The 17,877-nt window shown below is 39.3% G+C and overlaps 1 protein-coding gene and 1 long non-coding RNA gene across 4 annotated transcripts in view; one reads left to right on the top strand and one right to left on the bottom strand.

The window, feature by feature from the left end:
• Nucleotides 1-17,877, bottom strand: part of MYOM1 (myomesin 1) — an 83,823-nt gene that overhangs the window by 815 nt on the left and 65,131 nt on the right. For all 3 annotated transcript variants that reach the window (XM_083518475.1, XM_083518476.1, XM_083518474.1), the window contains 12 exons: nt 16,544-16,680; nt 16,040-16,184; nt 14,797-14,856; nt 13,367-13,434; nt 12,289-12,402; nt 12,095-12,182; nt 10,480-10,518; nt 10,278-10,383; nt 8,875-9,038; nt 8,252-8,288; nt 7,398-7,420; nt 5,389-5,444 (listed from right to left, as the gene is read on the bottom strand). In XM_083518475.1, coding sequence (XP_083374601.1) covers nt 5,389-5,444; nt 7,398-7,420; nt 8,252-8,288; nt 8,875-9,038; nt 10,278-10,383; nt 10,480-10,518; nt 12,095-12,182; nt 12,289-12,402; nt 13,367-13,434; nt 14,797-14,856; nt 16,040-16,184; nt 16,544-16,680 — 1,037 coding nt within the window. The remainder of the gene's footprint in view (nt 1-5,388; nt 5,445-7,397; nt 7,421-8,251; nt 8,289-8,874; nt 9,039-10,277; nt 10,384-10,479; nt 10,519-12,094; nt 12,183-12,288; nt 12,403-13,366; nt 13,435-14,796; nt 14,857-16,039; nt 16,185-16,543; nt 16,681-17,877) is intronic.
• LOC310714023 lies at nt 5-5,377 on the top strand. Its single transcript, XR_014529527.1, has 3 exons — nt 5-776; nt 1,023-4,390; nt 4,658-5,377. It is a non-coding gene; the product is annotated as an uncharacterized lncRNA (long non-coding RNA).

Below are 17,877 nucleotides of genomic sequence, written 5' to 3' on the forward strand. Positions count from 1 at the left end.
GCAGGAAACACACAAAAGTTTTTGTAAACAGTCGCTATAAATAAGCATCCTGAATATGCTCTGTTTTCACATTACTTCTATAATAAAACAGACAGAAATATCTGAGTTCCGTGTTACAAAAATCTGATTCTGTTCTTAGGGAAGTGAATGAAGTCAACTAGTTTTGAATTATTACTGTGGCCCTTCAATATTTTACGTATCCCCTATAGTTACTACCAACTACAACACATTCATTCAAGTCAAAATTAAATGTTGCCATCACTTGAAATATTGGGTTCTTTATTAAGCAACAGTTCTCTTAGTTTTAAAAAGGTTGCTTTTATAGGAAAGGTCACAAAACTGATTGCAAATCAGACTTCTAAATCTAAAGAACAGCTAAGCACGTAATTAAGCTGCAATTAAAGTATATTCAAGCAGTTTCATCAGAATGGCTGAGCAATTTTATTACTAATATAATATAAAATAATATAAAATAATAATAGCTGTACATCTGATTGCCTCGCTTTCAACCTGAAATCAATACCCCTTGACGTTTCTCCTCCTGTCATGTGCCAGATTGATGTTTCTATTCTAGTTAATTCAAACCACAGTTTCCTGTTACATCCAAATTGATTAGATCCATGTTTATTGACCTGGTTAGTACACTGCCATTACACTATTGCAGTTTCCCAGTGCAGCTGTAATATGAAATGAGTTTAAACTAACTAGGATAGAAGAGCCAAAATTCGAAGATCAAAGTCCCACGACTCCCCTTTCTCTTACAGATAGGTAGCCGTGTTGGTCTGCCATAGTCAAAATAAAAATAAAAAATCCTTCCAGTAGCACCTTAAAGACCAACTAAGTTAGTTCTTGGTATGAGCTTTCGTGTGCATGCACACTTCTTCAGATACACAGTGTGTATCTGAAGAAGTGTGCATGCACACGAAAGCTCATACCAAGAACTAACTTAGTTGGTCTTTAAGGTGCTACTGGAAGGAATTTTTTTATTTATTTCCCCTTTCTCTGAAATTAATGCACCCAAGATTAAGTGTACTTGTTTAAAACACATCACTCAAAGTTTGTCCCTGAGACTCTGAAATATAGAGGGCTAGGAAAGGCCCCAGCTGAGTTAAAGGTTTTGCCTGATTAGTAATTGGACTATGAACACTGTTTAGTGGTATACCATTTGAAGCTCCCTCATATAAGAAGAAATAAGAACAAAGGTTCATAAGTGGAGTCAACAGTTGGCAAGGCAACAACCCAGCATGATTAATCCTTTCCAAATTATAGGAATAAAGTGACGCTAAATTAACAGAAGCTTTATTCGTCATATTTACAGCACAGTTTGTTTTAATCTAAGTCACACTGTGTGTTCAATGGGGCCTAATTCCATGAAAGTGCGTATAGGAATTGAAGTCTATCTTACACAAATATGGCTTTGGGTTTTTTTGGTATTTTCCTTCAATTTATTATTAATCAGATTGGTCACTTCTAAGGGTCCTTAAAGCAGGGATCAATAAGATAGATTGGCTGGCATATAAAGGTTTGCTTACATGTATGGCATGCATTTAAGTCTGGGATAAATCATTCCATGTGATGATCATAGCTCCACTAAATACTAATAATACAGGCTATATATTTTTGAATGCCTATATCAGTGCTTTCATTATATAATGATGATGTATACAGAGCATTTAGGGAAAAAATATTTTGGCCAAGGGGGAAAAAATCTGAAGTATAGCTGAAATTCGGAAAAGGCAGCATCTCAACCTGAGTTTTTCACAGGACAGGAAAAAATGTGTTTCCAATTTTCTTGCTGCATAAAAGCTCCCTGTCTGTAGTCTTGAATGCCAAATGTCAGGCTGAAGTGAATTTTTATTACCTACTTACACAGCACTGAGAACACTGTTTCATTATGTAAGTGCTAGCATAACCAGAGCACAGCTAACAAAGTAATGCACCTATATAAAACTATAGAGTGCCAGCTATGAGATGCACATCAGACAAGATGAGATGATAGCATTTTTCCATTGTACTGCTGCACAGCCAGAAAAATTCTCAATGAACTGATGAGGGCAAAGCTAGATGTGATACAGGAGACCAGTGACCAGAACGTCTGACATGTATTTTCATATTAAAAGCATAAGAAAGAGAGAAGGTGGAAACTGGATCAGACCTATAGTGCCCAGGGAGATGATCTAAATTTCCTTCACTTATATTACCCCATGAATAGCTATTAGCCATGGTAGGATAAATATGTAGGTACCCATAAAATAAAGCAGAAGGAAAACATTTTATTTTCTACTTGTTTTTACTTTTAAAGTTTCATTAATATAATGTTTTCCATTGATTTTAGTGGAAGATCCAGCCATTCTTCTTCTGCCTGTAACTATGGTGTTTGGTTCATTCAAATTGCATGACATTCCATACCCCACTTATCTAGGCATCAGACCTGTCAAATTTCAGATATACAGGATAGAGGGTCCTCGTTCTATTTGCAATTTTAAAAGGTGCATAGACACAGACACCTTAAATATCACCCTATATCCAAACTAAACAGCCTCCCAGTCTGTCAATTTCACTGATTTCCCCCTTTCTGTAGACTCCATCAATGCTAATCAAGGCTCCCAAAGCAGTGAAAAGCAAATGTATGAATTAATGAATCAATTTTCAACTTTTATACTTTCAGGTTCTTATTTGAATAAAAATGAACAAATATGGGAGTGGGGCTCACTCATTGCACTTTGAAAATGAATGGGTATCTGTCCATATGTCCGGAATTTCTGGACACAGCCAAGATTTGTCTGCCAAAAATTGAGTCCAGGTAGAATTTTTTTAAATGTCTGGGGAAAACCCGGGCATATGGCAGCCCTTATCAGAAGTGGTGTTGTTTTTGCCGATTTTCCTAAAAAAAAAAGCTAAAACATAACTCAACAACTTCAGAAACCATAGTATAAGTTAACACAGGGAACAAAATAACAAGCTCTAAAATGTGTTTCTAACTGGGCATAATTTTTCTGTTGCTCGTATAGGCCAAGAAATCACACTGGAAGCTCTCTTGGTGCCATGCATTTCCTTGGTTTCTGATGCAGTATATATCTGAAAGGAAAAACCTAGTCTAGACACATATTCCATCATGTACTTATTTTGACACGTTCCAATCAACGGAAAAATACTTATGTTGCAAGAGGAATTTATAATTATACACTCAGCAGTTTTTCTTCTGCTTTTCTCACCCTCTGCCAGGCTTCAACCTCATTTCCCACAGATCAGCAACACTGGGCAAAGACTGGTGATAGGAAGCTAGTGTTGGTATATCTCATGAAAGGACTGAGAATGTAATATGGAGTGGGCCCATATCTTGAGGACAAAGCAGTTCATGTTACACTATTCCTTGCAGGGCAATTGAAGGGTAAATCTACTACTGGAGTCACTGAGCCAAATATCTGCTATACTCCTGTGAGGTGCCTTTTTATTACAGGTTAAATAGCATACAAGTTGTGCTTTGCCTTTTCACACGTGTTCAGAATTGTTTATGGATTATAACTAGTATAATTTTGAATCAGGTGACCAGAAGCAGTCATTTGTAGATGACTGTTGGAAGCAAACCCTAGTTTATTGATATGATATTGTTATCCAGAATCTTAAAAATGTAATGCTTACATATGACCATCTAAGTATTATTATTTTTTTGAGAATAGATGAAATGAAACAAGATCACCAGGATATCTATTCTATTCCTTATTGTAAAATTCTATATAAAGCAGTTTATAGTTAACACCATTTAGACCAAAGCCTAATGTTAATAATTCTGGCATATTTAATTACCTAAATGATAATGAGAAAGCATTTCTCTTAAATTATTTTAACTCCATCACAGAGAGAAACCATCCTCCCATCCTTATTGATTTTGCCACAGAATGAAAATCTTGGGCTTGATTTTCAGTGGCAGAGATCCAAATCCCAGTTACACTAGAATACAAAGATTTATGGTAATTTAGGCCACAGTTTAAGTAGGGATGAATGTATAATTATATTTCTGGTCCATATACATTTTGCTTGAGTTCGTTCATAACTCTGTTCAGCTCCGTTACTGCTTTTGAAAAATCTATATAAAAATTGTGCTTAAATTATTATTTTATCACAATATTTAAATATATGACATATTTAAATAGATAATTTATCTCATTGCATGCCATTTGCAAATATATTTTTATCCTAAAATACACATTTTAAATATATTTTGGTGTGTTTTTTTAGCCAAGTGCTGTATCACAAAATTTGAAGATATACGAAATCCTTATGATGCTTACATTCCAATCCAAATCTTAGTCTGGAAAGTTGATTAGGTCAGTTTGCATAGAAATTTACTGAAATCAATAAACTGTTAGAGAGATATCCAACTACAGTGGTGCCTCGCAAGACGAAATTAATCCGTTCCGCGAGTCTCTTCGTCTTTCGGTTTTTTCGTCTTGCGAAGCACGGCTATTAGCGGCTTAGCGGCTTTAAGAAAAAGGAAACAAACTTGCAAGAACTCGCAAGATGTTTCGTCTTGCTTGCGAAGGAAGCCCATAGGGAAATTCGTCTTGCGGAACGACTCAAAAAACGGAAAACTCTTTCGTCTTGCACATTTTTCGTCTTGCGAGGCATTCGTCTTGCGAGGTACCACTGTAAACAGTTCTGCTAAGTCCAAGCACTTTTGGCTGCACAATGGAGCTTCTCCTCCCTTTTCTTCCTCTGCACACCCTAGAAGAACTATTCATAGTCTTAAGCATACTTCTTTGTAAGTACATTCCACTGAAATATGTGAAACATATTTCCAAGAAAATGTCTTTAGGGCTAAGGTCCTAATACTGTATTAGAACTGATATTGGCCACAAGCAGGCTTATCCAATGACTTTGAACTGCTTTCCAGACTGTCTTTATGTCTCTTTTTAAAAACATCCGAAGATCCGAAGATCACACAGGAAGATTGCACATGATTGGAAGAAGAAGGTTTGAACTGCTGCAGTGGTGGATCTTGTGCATAAAGTATGGATTTCTAAAGAGTCAGTTATTCATAAGTCATCCATTGAGTTGATTCATGCACCTTGAGCCCTACTACAAACATAAGCACACTGAAAGCCACTGAAATCAATGGGGTTAAGTAATCTTAACTCTTTGTTGGATTGTGGCCTGAACCTTGGGCTGGCACCCTCTTCAGTCTTCCATATCATGCTTAACAAATGAGTGCTCCGTAAAGACATAAAGGTAGTCTGGCTACCATGGTGAAATTACGCACTGAGAGGATGAATGAAGAGTGCTGTCTCTTGATTAAAAGAAGCAAAGCTTGAGTATTCTGAAGCTCTCCTTTCAGAAGGAGAAAGTTACAGAACTGTCTCTTCAGAAGTTTCAATTAATTTACTGTACCTTGCCTTCCTGGATGGTGACAACGTCGGGCAGCCCTCCAAGCACCCGGGCACGATCTGAAAATACATTAGCACATTTTTCTTTGTTGTCTGCAAAACAATCTCTGCCCTAGATTTCAATTCCCCTCTAGTGCCTTTCTTTTATCTTGTACTTCTACAAGCTGCCGGTGATGAATGCAAACTGAGAAGGATATTTGGTATTTCCACCTCGCTTTGCTCGAAGTGAAAGCAATGTGAAATTTACTTGGGATGTTGCATGGTTAATATTTGACTGCCAACCCCTGGCTCCATTAATGAAAGATGGACAGGTAGATCTTACAATGCCACAAGCTGAACAAGAAGGGTTCTCATCTGATGTGCCTAAATTTAAAAGCCAGGAATAGTGCAAGTAAAGGCTCAACAGGGACGCGGGTGGCGCTGTGGTCTAAACCACAGAGCCTAGGGCTTGCCAATCAGAAGGTTGGCGGTTCGAATCCCCGTGACGGGGTGAGCTCCCATTGTTCGGTCCCTGCTCCTGCCAACCTAGCAGTTCAAAAGCACGTCAAAGTGCAAGTAGATAAATAGGTACCGCTCTGGCGGGAAGGTAAATGGTGTTTCCGTGCGCTGCTCTGGTTCGCCAGAAGCGGCTTAGTCATGCTGGCCACATGACCCAGAAGCTGTCTGCGGACAAATGCCGGCTCCCTTGGCCTATAGAGCGAGATGAGTGTGCAACCCCAGAGTCGTCCACGACTGGACCTAACGGTCAGGGGTACCTTTACCTTTAAAGGCTCAACACATCACAGTTCTTGAAGTGCAAGCTGTTATGGTCATTCACCACTGCTGGATTTCTTCACTTTTTGATAAAATGGGGCTTCCATCAGAAGCAGCAGGACCAAGTCCAGTTCTCAGGCTTTTCTTATTGGTCCTATAATAAATCTTAGCCTGTGCTCTCCTGTCCTGGTGTTATGCATTTTCCAAGCCCCGCTTACCATCATAGGTAGCTGTCTTATACTGAGTCGATCTATCCCAGTAATTTTCTACACTGGCAGCAGTTCTCCAGGGTTTCAGACAGGAATCTTTTCCCAGACCTACCTAAAGATGCCAAGGGTTGAACCTGGAACCTTTTTATGGAAACCATGTGCAACAGCCTCCTCTGGTAGCTGCTACTGTCAAGGGTGGGGAAGTGTATAATGCTGCAACATCATGGCCATATGTAAGTTTTATTATGCATTATGAAGGAGAGAGAAATTGACAAGAGTCTGCCACTTTGTGGCTGACAAGTGACAACTTAGTGTGTAGCATACAGTAGTTATATCTTTTATTACACAGATGGTGACCATTTTGTGTGCATCCAACTGATGCGTCTGCCAATGTGCGGGTCCTTTCGGACCTGGAAGAGGGCAGAACGGAGGCAGAATGAGGAGAGAAACAGGGGTGAAGAGGATATAACAGGGGCTTATGTGTGCTCTGCCAACATGCACGGGGGCCAGGTACGAAACCCCCCCACAAAATCGTCATCACCTCTAATTTTGCTGTCAGCTGTGCTGGGAACCCACTAAAGGGCAAAATATAAATACCATAAATATATAAATGGCATCAAAGTAGAATTGCATTCAAAGGCATACACATAACAATACTGCTAGAAAAGTACAGTTGTGGGTGACAAACTGTTCTATTTTGTAGCTTGGCTACTTACAATGAATGTTGTTTGATGGGCAATCAAGGCCAGCAAGGAATAAAAATCACTCTCATATGCTACGGTGCAGGCTAAGGGAAGCAGTTCTGCCCTTCTTGCACATGGTAGGCAAGAAGCAGTCTCTATAGGGCTGCTAAATTGGGGCAGTGCGGGTGAGGGGAACACAGATAACTGCTTCATGACTAGTTCAGCCTGTCTGAATGCCTGCTAGTGATCAACCTGTAGATTTCTAAACAGAAACACTCTCTTCAAAAGGAAGCTACATTGAAATTTCCTACTGGCAGTACGGCATCCTATTGATAGTCAAGGCAGACACCAACTGACAGTCCACTTACTTTTCTCTGCAATCGCCAATGCTCTGAAATTGAAAAAGACAAAAAAAGGCATCCTCAGTTTCATTTGATGTTAAAAGTATGGAGACGGAAAGCAGTTACTCTTTATATATTTTACATTACACACACCCACACCGTTGAACTAAATCTGTCTGCAAACGATTCAACGTGATGATGCAATTTCTCATATCAGCATAGTTTTAATGATGTTTTTACACATATCATGTAAACACTCATAACAACACAGGACATAGATTTCTCTGTCTCCTAATGCCGAAACTAGTTTTGACCAATGGAAAAAAATCACTGATTTTTTTTTAAAAAAATGTTAATAAAAAATGTTAAGCTGAGCAATGGAATAACTTTCTGTCAAAAATCTGGTGGAGGGGGGGACAAGTAAAGTTCCCCAAAATGCCATATCTTCTTCTTCTTTAGGGAAGTCTTAGCTCCCAAGCTGGAGTCCAGGTCCTCAGCTCAACCCAGGACCTTTCCACAGCAACATTTGTCAGCCACCTACCCCCCCCTTTATATCCCCCTGCACTTCTCTCCACCGGAACCTGACTTGTGAGTGGGTATAAAGTCCAGGCTGCTTCCTCCTCTCCTTCCACAGTAGGAAATCCTCTCAAACACCTGGGCTTCTGATGCTCTCTTCCCGCTCCTCCCCCATCGCTCTCTAAGTGGTCATGATGTGTGAGAGTGTGCTAGACAGCCAGATGCCACTGCAACTGTCACTTCTGGTCATGCTTACTTCTAGCAATGTTGTGGGTGCCAGCAGTGGCCATCTCTGAGCACCACACTTTCTAAAACAGAACCCCCATTATCCTATTTAGATTGTATCTTCCATGAATTATACTTACTTTAACCTCTGGAATTCAGCAAAGGCTTCATCAAAGGCTTTAAAAAAAAGAGAGCAGGATTAAGTTAATAGTTTTTATAAATATAATTTGTGTGGTTATTTCTTTTTTGAGTTTTCTTTGAATTTGGTGGTTTGCTGACAGAAAACAAACCATGGCTAGCCTTCTGGAATGGCTATGGATGTGACAAAAAAGAAAAAAGAAAAACCATGGTGGAGCATTATGTGGAAATCGGGACACTGTTGTGTCCTGCCTTTTATTATTTTAACGATTCAAATTATTGTTGACTCTTCCTTGGATTTCTCCTGCTGCTTTAAGTACCTCTGTAAGGAGGGGGAAAGTGCAATATTTTTAAAATGAAATATTAACAAACGAAAACTTATCAGCCATAAACTCCACTGCCCAGTATGCTCTTGAGGTACTCCCAATGGGTCACTTACTAGTGAGACTCAGATTGTAGTCTGAAGCTCAAGTTGTGAGGAGCCCGGCAGGCCTACAAGCTCTAACTCAGCCTATTGGGAGTTACATTGAGAATCATATAACCAGAAGAGTAAGAGCCATTGTCACTGCCACTCAGAATAATTTTTCTCTGTTTCTGCATGATAAAGAAAAAGGAACCTATCTACCTTGCCCAGAAAGATCCACTGTCTTCGTGTGTCCAGTTTTGCCATCAAAGAGCTCCAATATATATCTTCCCTTGTCGTTGGGTGTTGGCTCATTGATTTGCAACCAGATTTGCTCCCCAGTAACACCAGTCTTAACTCTTTCTGTATACTTCATTTTAACATCACTGGGAAAAGAAGAACAAGGAAACCAAGTTGAGACACAAGTTTTTGATAAATTCTATTAAAGATAATGGCCTGTCAAAGTAACATTTCTGTGCTAGCTCTATTTTCTTTCAGCAAGAGACGATGCCATATGCTTCAAAGGAGTTTTTTCCAATATGACTTCAAAGGATTGTCTTCAGTCTACAGCAGCTGTGCCTGTCAAACTTGAACCTCAGCACATATTCCCTTGCAGGAATATCAACGCTAAAGCAGGAGTTATGATTAAAGGTTAGCATTTAAACTATCACAGTGGTATTGACTGTGTGCACTTAAAACTAACTGTGGGGTGCTAAAAGCTGCTCTGCCTAACACAGGCTCTCTCCAAGGCTCTCCTGCTTCATGCCCCTTCTGGGTACTTTCTAGCCATTCAGAAAGCATCCACTGCTCATGCCGTCAGCAATCTCCCTATAAAAGGAAGGCACAGACCAAGTGTAGGGAACTGTTTTCAGCTGATGGGCCAGACACCCCAAACCCTCAATACCTGCTGATCATAAATTTTCAAGTTATCAGGTGATGTTTGCAGTTATTACATAATATGTAACTGGTAACAGGGTTGTGCAAGACCACAAGTTTACTTTCCCAAACCAACAACACAGAAAAATTAGAAGAAGCAACCATTTGCATACCTTTCTAAACAAGAACGGTGGTGCAGTTGAAGAAGACCCGACACTAGCATTGCCCCCAAAATTTATTCTGTTGTTGATTTTATATCTTTAATAATGTGCTTTATTCTTGTGGGAATGTGTTTTGTTTGTGTGAGGCTTTGCAAATTGTTTTTTATATATATATAAAAGGTGTTTTAGAAGTCAAATAAATAAAATAAACAAATACATAACTAGGTGTGACACTTTCTGAGGTAGCAGTCCTAAGAACGCTTACTTGACTGCAAGTCCTATTGAGTTCAGAGGGAGGTATTTTGCTGCATAAACGTGTATTGGGACATGCTGTGTTTGATCTCACCCAGGATCACTTGCTTGGCCTTTGGATCCCTGGAGTTGTCTGAGGTTGATCACATATCATCTGCATATCTGAGCCACAGGCACAGCACAGCATGTATACAAAAAAATTGGTTGCATTAAGCTGATTCAAAACCAGCATGGAGTTATGCAGCACTCTGGATGTGCCCTAAATTTAAATGTGTATAGAATGTTCCTGTTGAATGAGATCTTCATTACTGTACTGGCAAGAGCTCACCCACTTACTTGTGTGACCAGCTCACTCTCAGATCTTCCAAGTAGTAGCTAACAAATGAATATAATCTGATGCCTTCTTCTGTGCTCTGGATTTTCAGTTCTGTTGCAGATAAAGCTGAAAATATAACACATATTTTTGTAGTCTTACAGTCTTTCTTGGAGTAGTACAAATGAGTCATTCATCAGGAGAAGGGGGGAATTAAATACTCACCAATCACTTTGCATACTTCCGTCATCAAATCTGCAAAAGCTGTGGAAACAAATCCAGAGACTGAGACTAAGTGTTCCCAGATCAGACATGCCTGGTTGTAGCTGAATGCTGCCCTGAAGTTCCCCAGCTAATCTGGAGCATTCCTGCAAGCAGATTCCTGCAGGAAATCTGAGTTGCCTCTTAAAATGTGTTGCAAAGATTCTTAAGGAGTTTGCATGTTTCCTTCATGGTTTTAATGTCCTGTTAAACCCCTTTGTTTCTGTTTGGTTTTATTGTACTTCAAAAGAACATCCCTTTATAAAAGAGACAGGTTTTGAAACTTGTGCAGTTTATGCCTAACAAAGAAGTCTTCTTTAGGATTCACCTAACTACAAAGTAATTCAAGTCTCCTCCCCCATCGTTCTGCCCAGACGCTGAGGTCCAGCACCGAGGGCCTTCTGGCGATTCCCTCATTGCGAGAAGCAAAGCTACAGGGAACCAGGCAGAGGGCCTTCTCGGTAGTGGCGCCCGCCCTGTGGAACGCCCTCCCATCAGATGTCAAAGCGATAAACAACTACCTGACATTCAGAAGACATCTTAAGGCAGCCCTGTTCAGGGAAGTTTTTAATGTGTGATATTTTAGTGTATTTTTGGTTTCTGTGGAAGCCACCCAGAGTGGCTGGGGAAACCCAGCCAGATGGGTGGGATACAAATAAATTATTATTATTATTATTATTATTATTATTATTATTATTATTATTGCTTAGGGAAGCATCACTGGTGGATAGAGGAAGCAATTATTTAAGCTGTGCCCCAACAGAGTACGGTGACATTGCCTCTTGTATCTTGCAATCCAAGATGTATATAGGAAGACAGGAAAGTGCCTTATACTAGGCGAGACCATGGATCCATCTAGCTTAGTATTGTTTATCTGGCAGAGAGTCTCTAGGGGTTCAGACAGAAGTCTTTCCCAGCCCCACTTGGAGACACTAGGGACCTTCTGCATGCAAAGGACCACAAAGCTACGGCCCTCCTGGGCATCCTTATGTAGTCCCTGAGGGTATCAAAACAGCTTAGGCTCCCCCTAGTTTCCTTCTAGAGACACAAATCACAATTGCAAAACAGAAAGGGTTCACTAACATGAAATGAATTTAGAAAAGAGCTGGATAAAATAAATGATTAGTTTAAAAAAGGGAATTCCTGGCTCCACAAACTGAACATTAAAGATCATCATCACCACCAGAGCTTTCTTTCAGCCTGAACTCAGCAGAACTCAGTTCTGGCACCTCTCAGGTGGGCACCATTGCCATTATAAAAGAACAAGGGAGGTTTTCATGGTGAGTTCTGGCACCTCTTTTTCTAGAAAACAGCACTGATTACCATAATCTGGTTTTATACCACCCTTCCTTTCATAGGAGCACAGTCCACTAAGGAGCTACACTGAAATAATGGAGGACTGGGATGTGCAATCAGAAAAACTCTTCTGGAAAAATTTTAAAAACTGTTTTGCTGCTGATTCCTTGTGAAATTAAGGCCACAATCCTACACACAATTACATAGAAATAAGTCAGATTGAATCCACAGGTGCTTATTTCCAAGTAAACAGAAACAGCACAATTTTACACATTATTCTCACCTGTGTCCAGAAGCTTCAATATGCTCTTGTCCTTCCCTCTGTCGTCTTTCAATATTACTTCATATATACCAGCATCTTTCTTAGAAAACTGTGAACAAAATAAAATCAAGCAGTAGCAACACCTTTTCATCTCTGGAAGCACTGCCCATTTAGGAAATCTGCCACATCTTAAGTGAGAGAAGGGGGCCACTCACCTCTGTTATCAGCAGAGTACAAACGCCATCCTTAAAGTCATGTTCTTCATCAACCATTATCTCTCTTTCATCTTTGTACCAAACAATGTGTGTTTCTTTCTTAATATTGGCTACCTAAAATGAAATAAAAGTATGCAAAAGTAGTTTCCTTTATATAGAAAACATGCATCAAGTAGATAAAGATTCTTCAAAACATTTGTTCACTCGGTTCTTGTTCCTGAGGACAAAAAGAAGCATCCTATATCTACTATCCACTATATATTTTGGAAAGTTGTTTGTTCACTAAGCATTTAGACACCTCTTAAGACATCATAACCAAAATTGTAATGTGATTTCAAAGTACAGAGCAATATTTGAGAAGGCAATACAGTGGTACCTTGGTTCTCAAACGGCTTAGTTGTCGAACAAATCAGCTCCCAAATGCCGCAAACCCAGAAGTAAGTACAGTGGTGCCTCGCAAGACGAAATTAATTCGTTCCGCAAGTTTTTCTGTCTAGCGAATTTTTCGTCTTGCGAAGCATGGTGTCGGAAAAGTTTTGGAAAAGCTTCAAAAATCACCAAAGTCTTCAAAAACCTCAAAAAAGGCTACCACACCGCGTGCTATGAGTTGCTCCTCGAAGTCAAGTCGCAACTGTATTAACAGTGTTAAGAAAAAGGAAACAAACTTGCAAGACGTTTTCGTTTTGCGAAGCAAGCCCATAGGGAAATTCGTCTTGCGAAGCAGCTCAAAAACCGCAAAACCCTTTCGTCTAGCGAGTTTTTCGTCTTGCGAGGCATTCGTCTTGTGGGGCACCACTGTATTCCTGTTTGCAAACGTTTTTCAGAATCCAAATGTGCAACATGGCTTCGACTTGAGTGCAGGAAGCTCCTGCAGCCAATCGGAAGCCACACCTTGGTTTTTGAAAGGATTAAGTTCAAAAACCAAGGTACCACTGTACTGGATCTGTGATAGCGACCATTAGGTTTGTGATCAGTGTACAATCCTGGATTCTGTAAATGCACCCAAGAGGCAGCTGACCACTATTTGCGACTTGTGCTTCTTCTATCACAAACTACCCAAACTGTAGCTGTTTCTTACCTTGCATTTCAGTAACACATTGCATTCAGGGGTAACTTCCCATCCCAGATACTCAACAAAATGTGGACCTGTTTGAAACGATATGCAAAATAAATCCCCTCAGAAATTATGACACAGACAGAATCAAATTTTTTTTTTCAGACTGCTCTCTATTTTTTATATCCTCTAGATTTGTTGTTGTTGCGCTGCAAGAGCTGTGCACAAACAGCCCCTCAAAATTCCTCACCCAGTTTGTGGGAAGATGATATGTGGGGACTATTATACAGAAGTTCTGCAGGAGGAGGAGAAATTCTTGGGGGTGGGGCGCACCATTAACTGTAGCATTACAGTTAATACAGCTTCTTCTCTTCCCCTAAGGATTTGTTGCTGCCGCCGCCACTATAAGTGGCAACTGTGCTGGCACTATGGCCTCCATTTTGTACCCTCCACAATAGGGATAGGAGGATCTGTCAATTTCATTTATTTCAGTTTCACATTTTCCCAATCTTAAATTCTTCTTTTTTTCCATATTTCTGCAGCGAGTTGTTTTTCTTTAAATCCTTATGGGAATTCTTCAGCATTCTAGTGCAAATTTCTCCTAATAAATACATTTTTGTATGCAGTTTTGACTAATATTTTGCATGTATTCTTCTAATATAATAGATTTGGGTATGTTATTTTCACTAATGAGTTCATTTTTATACACATTTCACCTTAATATATGCATTTTTGTAAAAAAAACGGTTGAAGACTGCATCAGAAACTTCAGTGGGAATTTTGAAGGATAGCCGTGTATCAGCTCTCCTATTGTTTCAGAAACTGCATATTTGAGAGATTTAGCTTTATCCTCCATCCCTACTTTACAGCTTCCTAGACATGGCAATGTAAAGGGTGAAAGCTGCTAGCAATAAATAAACAAATGGTGAAGCACATTCAGGGAAAATTATGCAAAGTGATCTTCTTTTTTCTAAGGGAGGGGTGTGGAACTGCTGACCAGTCTGGTCCCTCCTTCTCCCACACTCCTGTAGGCCAACTTTGACAAACTGATGGAGCTGTCCACCTACAAGCACCTAACATCTTTATGACATCAGGCGAGAACTTGAAAGGGGATTGCCGAACACCTTTGAAGGGCTGGCTGTCAGGGCCAATCAGCATTCAAAAGGGATGGCTCTCAGTACTGATCAGCTTACGAGCACTGAGAGCAATCCCTCTTGAAGTCTGCTTGGCAAGTGGTTTGAATGCAAACCACCTGTGAACAGACTTCAAGGGGAAAGTTCTCAGTCATTCAGAAGGATGACTCTTGAAATCTAGTGGGTAAGAAAAAGAAAAATATAATAATTGCCTTTTTAAATGCTCTTTTAAAATTTGCTCATTAAATTTTAGACATACAGAACTGAATTAAATCAGCTAAAATGTTTCAATAGTCTTCTCCTTTTTGTATGATTTCTTACCTTGCTTCCTGAACCACTCTTGCCTCTGGAATTCTGCTTCTTTCTGTAGTTTCTGGAACACTAGACATTTTTAAATAAAGAGATTAAAATATAGCCATCTTTGAGAGACAGAAGATCTGCACACCTAAGCCGGCTGTGACACACTTGCAGAATCATGAACTGGATGGGTGGAATTGATTTTTAATGGAATGTATATTCCAATATGGTGGAGCTAATTATGAGTAAATAACTTTTAAAAGCATGACTAGACCATAGAAGGGGATGGGAATGGGATGGTTTTGTTTCAGATTCAAAGGCTGTTTTTATGTCTGTTGAAAAAAGAAGTGGGCCAATCTTACGTCTATCTTAAAAAAGCAGGATGGCATTCCACATGACCCTGCCCCATTTTGAGCACTGACTGACCAGAATAGGATGAGAGTGATATGATATTGTAAAGTAGTTTTTAATTATTATTCACAACAAATGCTGAACTAATATACGTACTCACAATGTTATTATCACAGCTGACCTGCATAGTCCTCACCACTATTAAAATTTCACATGTGGTAAATAACTGAGCCACACAAATTCTTATAGATTTTCACTTAAACAAAACAAAAACAACAACAATACCAGGCAATAACAATACTGGTTTGAGGTGAGAATCACAGAGAAAAGCATTGCATTGTAAGTTGTACACTACAAGTGCCAAGTACATGTTAAATAATGATAAGTATGAAGTATTATCATTCACAGGGGATGCATTTTGTTTCTGTCAATCCCATTTTTAGTATAAACCCAAATAATTATTTGCAACAGTAAATATATACTTCATGCAGTCACTGACTGGTGATGACAGCATGCTTTTGGAAACTCCCTTAACTTTCAACATAGTTTGCTGTATGCCTCCAACAGCTTCTGTTCAAAAAACAAACGCTTCACTGGAAGGGAGGAACTACTTATGTATTTATTTGGATCCCAGCCTAGAACACTCTTTTCTTAAGGTTTCCTATAGGGTTTTCTATGCAAAATTCTACTCCTGCAACACACGTTCCATATTAATCAGTTGGCAGCACTTCTGTAGTTTCATAATTTACTGTCTGAAACATAACACTTCCCACTGTACAATTAAAACATTAAATGAAGTTTGCAAAAAGTACAATTGGCATACAAGTCTAGTTTCTGATTAAAGAAAATTAACCTTCTACAAATGTATGTTAAACCATACTACCAAATTCTAAAAAGGCATATTAGAAACTCTTACCGTCACCAATGAGAACAAGACTGGACTGATTGGTTGCTTTGCCATCCTGAATTTGAAAGGTATAGGTGCCTTCATCCACATCTTCAAGTCTATCCATAACCATTTCAATCATACCAGAAGTGTTGTCAACCTTCATCTTGTATTTCTTCAAGAGCAAACATAAAAGTGAGCAGAAAAGTCATCTTCCTATCTCCCAAAATAGAATGTTTTCAAAGCCTCCTGGATGATTTCTTAGAAACAACCCCACAATGTTAAAGTACATACAGACATAATGTTAAGTGGTAAGTTTGCAGCTGAATTTTGGGCACACATATAACCTTCTCTCCCTCTCCCCCCAAAAGTCTGTTTTGGGTTTTCACTCAAACCACACCCTGGAGTAGATTTGGGGAGTGTGTGGGGTGCATGCGGGGGAACTTCTGTGGTGTGAGCATAAATCCTTTTGCTAACAGAAGGAGTGCATTGGATAACACCCTGTTACAGAAGCAGTTAGTTCCAACCACTTACCTCTCCATTAACAATTTCCTTGTCATTAAATACAAAGTTGACTTTACCATGAGGAGACAATTTCTCAGCCTGCATCCAGAATCGCACCTGTCCCTTCTCCAGAATTTCAACTGCCAATTCAGACTTAAGGGGGACAACTGCAGTAAAGAAATAGAGCCTCAATGGATGTTTTTGGTGTGTTCACAAGAACCGACTTTATCCACTAGTTCTTGGACAAATTTCCTCCATTGTTAATCTCTGGCTTATTCTGTCTTTATATTTTTCTAAATGATGGAAGCTTGTAATCCACACAGGTAGATGTTTCAAAGCTTGTGTTATTCATGTAGATAACATGAACGCAGATAAACAAACTACAATGAATTTTTTTCTATTGTTATCCTTGCGATATTTGTTCTGCATATATTTATATTTATACTTACTCTGACATGAAATGCATTTCTCTACTCCACTCTTGCTTTTCCCCTGAAACCTCTCTCTCTGGCCATGTACACACTATAGCTTTAAAGTACATTTCCCCCACACAACGAATTCTGGGCACTGTTGTACTTCTGAATTCTTTCAATGCATGCCAATATGTGCACTAAAATGGTACACAAAAGGCTCATACATGTGGTTGAGGATTTTGCTTTGTGCAGTTACTGACCCTGCCTATGAGCCTACAAGCATACATTATCAATGCGCACAGGTACACTGCAAACACAACCAGGGCAAAGCTTGCCATTGCTCCCCTCTATACATTGATTATGTGCACACAGGATTAAATGAAGTGTTCTGCTGTCATTTCTCCTCATAACAATTTTGCTGAGTTTTCTTTCACAGAGCTTTCCTCGACAAGATTTTCCCCTGATACAAATGTCAGAACCCAGGGTTTATTGGGTGTCCTTATCAATATTCTAACTATGTATGCAAGTGCCAGTTAGTTATTAGTACCCAATCCCAAGAACAAATGCCAATTGCTCTCTATTTCTTTCTTTCTAATGTTCCATAGCCTTGGAAACATTTAAGATATGCTTAATTTCCTTCTGATATGCATCCATTTTAACCTATAAGGTCATCTCCTTAATACTTAGCGAAGAAATTATGGCATAAATGAGTGTAACCAAGTTTAAAACTTAATAGGTAATATTACTGGGGGTGGAAAGTGAGAGACAGGAAGAATTTTATTCTGCAGAAGTAGTACCAAGTAAACAGATGAGGTCCCCAAATTTAGATTCTACTTGGCATCATATCTCCGTGGAAACCAGGCAGCAAAAGCTGAGGAATCTGCCATAGCCTGTGACAAAAGAACCCAAGATGCTAGGGATGTAGGACACTGGCAGATCATTATTTCATTT

Source organism: Podarcis liolepis, assembly GCF_965112155.1.
Source record: "Podarcis liolepis genome assembly, chromosome: 8".
Classification (NCBI taxonomy): domain Eukaryota; kingdom Metazoa; phylum Chordata; class Lepidosauria; order Squamata; family Lacertidae; genus Podarcis; species Podarcis liolepis.